Genomic DNA, 5,390 nt, shown 5'->3' on the forward strand with positions numbered 1-5,390 from the left:
GAATTCCCGGTTTCACAAGTCTTAGGGTTTGGTTGACCAGAACATCCACATGAATATCTAACGATAGCCCGAGTGGGGCTGTTGACTGCCACGGAGATCTGCACTCCACGACCGTATTGAATTGTATGAGTTGCGAAACCGGGAAAGCCTGCTAATGACTTTACTCTACGGCAGACGCGGCAGCCAATCAGAGAGGAGGACGAGCCAGTAGGCATAACCCTCAATCATTACGACTGGAAGCGCCATCAGTGAAGCGATATTAGGAAATCTTTCATCATGTATAACATCAGTGTTGGGAATTGAATACACTATCGTGTGTATATGGGAAATGTATTTGAATGGGAAAGTGGCATTTGTTAATTGTTGGAGTACTTGAATGTGAGTTGTGACAATTGCTTAAAACAAGCATTTACATCAAGAATACTGATTTGTAACTTGAATAAATAAATGTTATAGGATGATATTCTTTGCCTAAGGATGCACCACAATGATTCACTGTTATTAAGATCCACATATTTAAGCAGAAGGCATGTTGTATGTCTATGTACCAGGTATGACATTTTGTTTGATGCTTAAATTAACAAAACAATGTTTTTTAAAGAATCATATTCTGCAAAAATCAAGTACCACCAAATAATGTCATTACATTATAACTGCATTGATAAAACTCCATAATTGTTCTCAGCCTTGAAACTGGACTAAGAGAAACTGCACTTTCCCCAAACACTACCAATAGGCTATACCTTGACAGAGGCCAACTTTGCTCAGTAAGAAAACCTGGAATTCTTCCTGACCACTTCAGCTCACACACTCCCTCCCCCCAAATACCAGAATCAGTTCACACAAAGGTTCTGCCTCTGGAACGGCAAGGATACAGGTCAGTGAGTGAATTTGGCTTTAGGTTGGCTGCTCCTCAGAAGTGTGTTAATTCACAGAGCAGTAGAATCACAGCAATTCTTCCCAAATAATGCCAACATTCATAAAATAATCTGGTTTTAGAAAGGTTTGCATATAGGCTGTAATCCAGTCTCCCCAGCCCATTTAAATGATCTCCTAGGGAGAGTTTAACTGTATACAATGGGATTACATGGTTGTTGTGGAATTATAGGATTTGAGTTTCAGCAGTTTGATTATGGGACAGCTATGTTTCATGTTTCACCACGTTTCCAAGGGTTAATAGTGGAAGCATGGGGATAGTTCATTCAAGAAAATGTTGGTCCTTAGACTCCTCACAGCTCTCAGACGCCCCCATGGTGAAACCCCCATGGTGAAATCTGCAATCCGCAAGTAGACGTCAACATACAGTATACATTTACCATGTGAGAACCAGTAGCCTGATTTACTGGGTGTGAGTGCATTAACAGTGGCATTCACACCTTTGCAGGCAGAACACCGAGATATCTGAAGAATGCACTTCGACTGTTTGGTGAAAAATCAACCTGCCGGAACCGTGAACAAAGTAGGCAAGCAGAGAGTAAATTGTGGGGAGTAATTTTTGGGTTAGGACTTTAAACTAAGTACCATTTTTAAGGCTTCCTGGTGTACCTTCATAAACCCCTCATATGACCTGCATAGATGCTTCACAACTCATTTATAAGCAAATGTCATGTTTTGATGAAATGATGATGATACCCTGATCTGTCAGAACTGTGCACATCTTACTGCAACTTGCACACATCATACATAATGTTATATTGTACTGTATTGTATGGTATTCTCTCTCTCCCCCCCCCCTCTCTCTCTCTCTAACATGTCTTGTCTTGATTGTATATTTTGGTGAATGCAGACCCCCGCCCCCCCCCCACACTGTACTGAAAACAAATTCAACCAACATCAGTGGTGTGGCAATAGAAATAATAAAATAAAAAAAATAAAAAAAGGGATATTGTGTCAAGACTGACACAGTTTACAATGAAGCTGTACTTCTTCCTCAGGGTGCTAAGGGAGCCATCACCTGGGCCATTGGCAATGGCAACACAGCATGAGCATCATGGTCCCCTATCATGGTCCTACTGGGAGGTGTTTGAGAACAACAACCGTTCACATAATACCATGGTTTACACCTACGCAGGACTGCTACTGTTAAATAACCTGTGGTTAGGAGTCATTGTTTTAGAGTGCTTCAGCATACGTAATGTGGGGTGTAAACCACAGCTCAGAACAAGATGAAAAAGATTTGCAGTGTTTCTAGCATGCGTATCTATCTCCAGAATGTGCTTGCCATTTATGAAATCAATGCATAAAGTCAGTCGATTTCCACTAAGACAAATATGAGCAAACTTCTGTAAGGAACATATAAATAACAATGTGTTTTATTGGTCGGGAGAGTAACAACGGAGAGTAAAAATGAGAGTACAAATGGACAGAGCACATGCCAATACAGTTCTTGTGAGTTCTTCAGTTTGGAAACAATTGAATTCTTAATCCTAAGAAATCTTTGATTAACCCAGAAAATTCTACTAACGTTGGTAAAAAAAACAAAAACAGCACTCTTGGAAAAGGCAAATGTATGTTCTGAGATCCCAGCACATAGTAGCCCATCAGTCCACAAAAGACATGGACAGCCAATTCCATCCATGCTTTTCTATAAGGCATGTGATTCAGACCTGTCTCTATCATCAGTCCTATTCCGCTGGCTGGTTGTGGCTGCACCCGCACATTCCACCCGACTACACTGACAGTAGTGGTGGTGTGGCCTCTGCTGGACTAGGCCCGTGAGTAGCTGCAGCACCCTCAACTCGTGCTCCATGCGGGCCTTCTCCCTGCGGTCGTCCCTGTCTGCGGCCTCCCTCTGCCTGCGATCGTCCCTCTCCAGCCACTTGGCCAGGAGATCCTGCTGCCAGCGCGCCTGCTCCTGCCTCTGGCTCTCCAGCTGCACCAGCAGCTGCCGCGACTCCGAGACCAGGCGCTGGAAGCAGTCGGCCAGGTGCTTGAGTGCTGGCTCCAGGGCCTGGGAGTGTGCTGCGGGGATGGTGCCCGGGGTGAGATTGGGATCTGGCGGTGGAGGGACAGGGGAGGCAGGCTGCGGTGGTGGTGGTGATGGTGGTGGTGGTGGTGATGCAGGTGGAGGAGGAGAGGAGTACCTGTTGCTTAGGTCATCCTCCACTAGAAAGCCTGCAACACATAAAAAAAAAAATTAAAAAAAAAGTTAACAGTGGGCATTGGGAAAACAATACTGACAAGATACTGTAGGTACAGTGGATGAAATGGCAAACTTAACTGATGAGAATGAGCTTATAGAATATATGACAGACGAGCTGCTAGCACATACCAATGGGTCCAGGATGTACGGTCGGCTCCAGGAAAACATCGTGGCGTCTGTCCGCCAACGGCCGAGTGAACCCTTCGCCGCTGAACTCGTACTCCTCGGTGGAGGCCTCTCTGTCTTCCTCGATCTTAACCTCAGAGCCCAAGTACCGCGACTGCCGTCCTCCAATCCCCTCCACGGAGCCATAATGGCAGCCTCCGATCCCTTCCACGGCTTTCCTCCCCAGCACCGCGTCCATCTCCTCGTAGTACCTGAAGCTGCACGGCTGCGAGTCGTCCACGCTCTTCAGCAGCTTGGCTCTCACGTAGTTGGCCTTGAGGGTTTTGACGCGGAGCCGGCACTGGTGCGGACTCCGCGAGAAGCCAAGGTCACACATGCGGGCCGACAGGTGTTTGAACACGTGCCGGTTGCGGACATTCTCCGCCAGGCTCTTCTGGACCCGCTCGTCACTCCACGCACAGAGTAACACCTGGGTTTCCTCTACCGTCCAGTTCACTGAGCGCTCCGCCTCGCGCTTTCCTGTGTTATGAAATGAGTCATGACTTTGACAACATTTTTTAATTTTTTTTAAACATAGGTTCAAATGTTAGGCCTATCATCCCTATCATCATCACTTAGGCTGGGTCATCTACCTTGCACTGTTGCCCCTCATCTATTAAAGGCCTCTATTGATTACAATTGAAAGGTTTTGGGTAAGCAGTTAAGTTTATGGGATGGTAACTCTTTTCTAAGAAACACATTTCAGAGAGACATTCATTCGGTCTTTCAGAGAGTCCTCTGAGAAGGGCTTTGAAGACAGTGTTACATTTATGGCATTTAGTGTATGGCAGTACTGTTGTGAACACAATGTTGGGCCTGTCATACCACTATGCTGCATAAATGCTGGGAACTGCAAGTTCCAAGAAAGCGACTTCAATCTTCACACCATTTCCTGAAGAAGTGTGAAGCATGCAGAATGTAAGCCACAGCGCATTCTGGACTTTGACAGACAACTTTAACTGTACAGAACTGAAATACCTGTTCATGTTCACTTGACAGGTTATACATTATAAGCAAGGTAGTTTACTTTAGCAAGCTGACTAGGAAGCAAGTTAGCCAAGTCAAGTGGCATGTGACAAGTTTCAGTGCTATCAGTAACTAGAGTAGATGTTCGGTATTGTTAAATCAAGGCTAAAGACAGTGTTAGCTAGTTGTTAGCGAAACATCTTCGATGTCAAATTGATACTAGCTAGCCGTTAGCTTGATCGCTACAGCGTGCCTTGCCATCTCCAAGTTACCACGCTACGTGATGTTTTACTTGCAGTTAAAATACATACAGTCCCACTTCAGAAACTTACTCTTTGTGGATGTTGACACTGAGTTCGTGGAGTTGATGATTGGAGGGTTCATTTTAGCCGTTTTGTCGCCAAACATACACAAACTGATTCTCTCTTCCGGTTTCAGAATAGTGCGTGACGTCACCATCGGGTGAGATGATGATAGCTGTTTATTGATGCTGAAAAATACTTGCAATATTTGATCCACAGGTTCTCCTGAAACATATTTAGTAACATTCAAGGTAAAATATTGCCTCTATGATTGCACATGCTGGAAAGTAAGATTTAACAAGTCTGGCATGAACATAAATGTCCACAGGATAGACGCAAATTAAATGTTTGTATTGATGCAAAAAAGAAAGATGACAAAAAAACGTTATCATTTAGTTTGTACAAATTAATCTTCTTTTAGCAAAAAGAAAGGAGCATGGCAATGGGCGTAGTTTCTTGTAAAGCAGAAAACAGCGTGCTGGCTGGGTTATTTATTGTGCCGTGCGGGCTGCTGGGAGCATTAAGCCCCGCTGTCCCTCCTTCCATTTCACTGAGTTCCCTCTGCCTTTCATCCCAAACGCAGTAATTAGAAGAGTCCTAAGTGCAGCTAATGCTGTTTTAGTCTGCTGTAATCCACTGATCTTCTGAGAGCAGTCACCCACTGCCTCATGCATTCCATGAATGAATAACATGAGACATTGGAGTTTTTAAAGCTTTCCAGTCTGCCACCTCTGCCACTATTCTGCATTCACCATTGGTGAAATAGTTTCTGTGTTATATTGCAAAATGTACTTGGAATTCATGCTAAAAGACAG

At 44.4% G+C, this 5,390-nt stretch overlaps 1 protein-coding gene across 3 annotated transcripts; it reads right to left on the reverse strand.

Annotated features, from left to right (window-relative positions):
* Positions 1-2,305: 2,305 nt before the first annotated feature.
* Positions 2,306-4,697, reverse strand: LOC310807099 (uncharacterized protein). 3 transcript variants are annotated; one of them, XM_083673397.1, is made up of 4 exons: positions 4,606-4,686; positions 4,133-4,199; positions 3,272-3,787; positions 2,306-3,114 (listed from the first exon to the last, which is right to left on the reverse strand). In XM_083673397.1, the coding sequence occupies exons 2-4, from the start codon at positions 4,143-4,145 to the stop codon at positions 2,585-2,587; spliced, it is 1,059 nt and encodes a 352-aa protein (XP_083529523.1). In that variant the 5' UTR covers positions 4,146-4,199; positions 4,606-4,686; the 3' UTR covers positions 2,306-2,584. The 3 variants fall into 3 exon arrangements, with proteins under 3 accessions (XP_083529523.1, XP_083529522.1, XP_083529524.1); XM_083673396.1 differs by lacking the exon at positions 4,133-4,199 and having other exon boundaries at positions 4,606-4,697; XM_083673398.1 differs by lacking the exon at positions 4,606-4,686 and having other exon boundaries at positions 4,133-4,560.
* Between the last annotated feature and the right edge of the window lie 693 nt (positions 4,698-5,390).

The sequence above is a fragment of the Argentina silus genome (genome assembly GCF_951799395.1).
Source record: "Argentina silus genome assembly, chromosome: 7".
Classification (NCBI taxonomy): domain Eukaryota; kingdom Metazoa; phylum Chordata; class Actinopteri; order Argentiniformes; family Argentinidae; genus Argentina; species Argentina silus.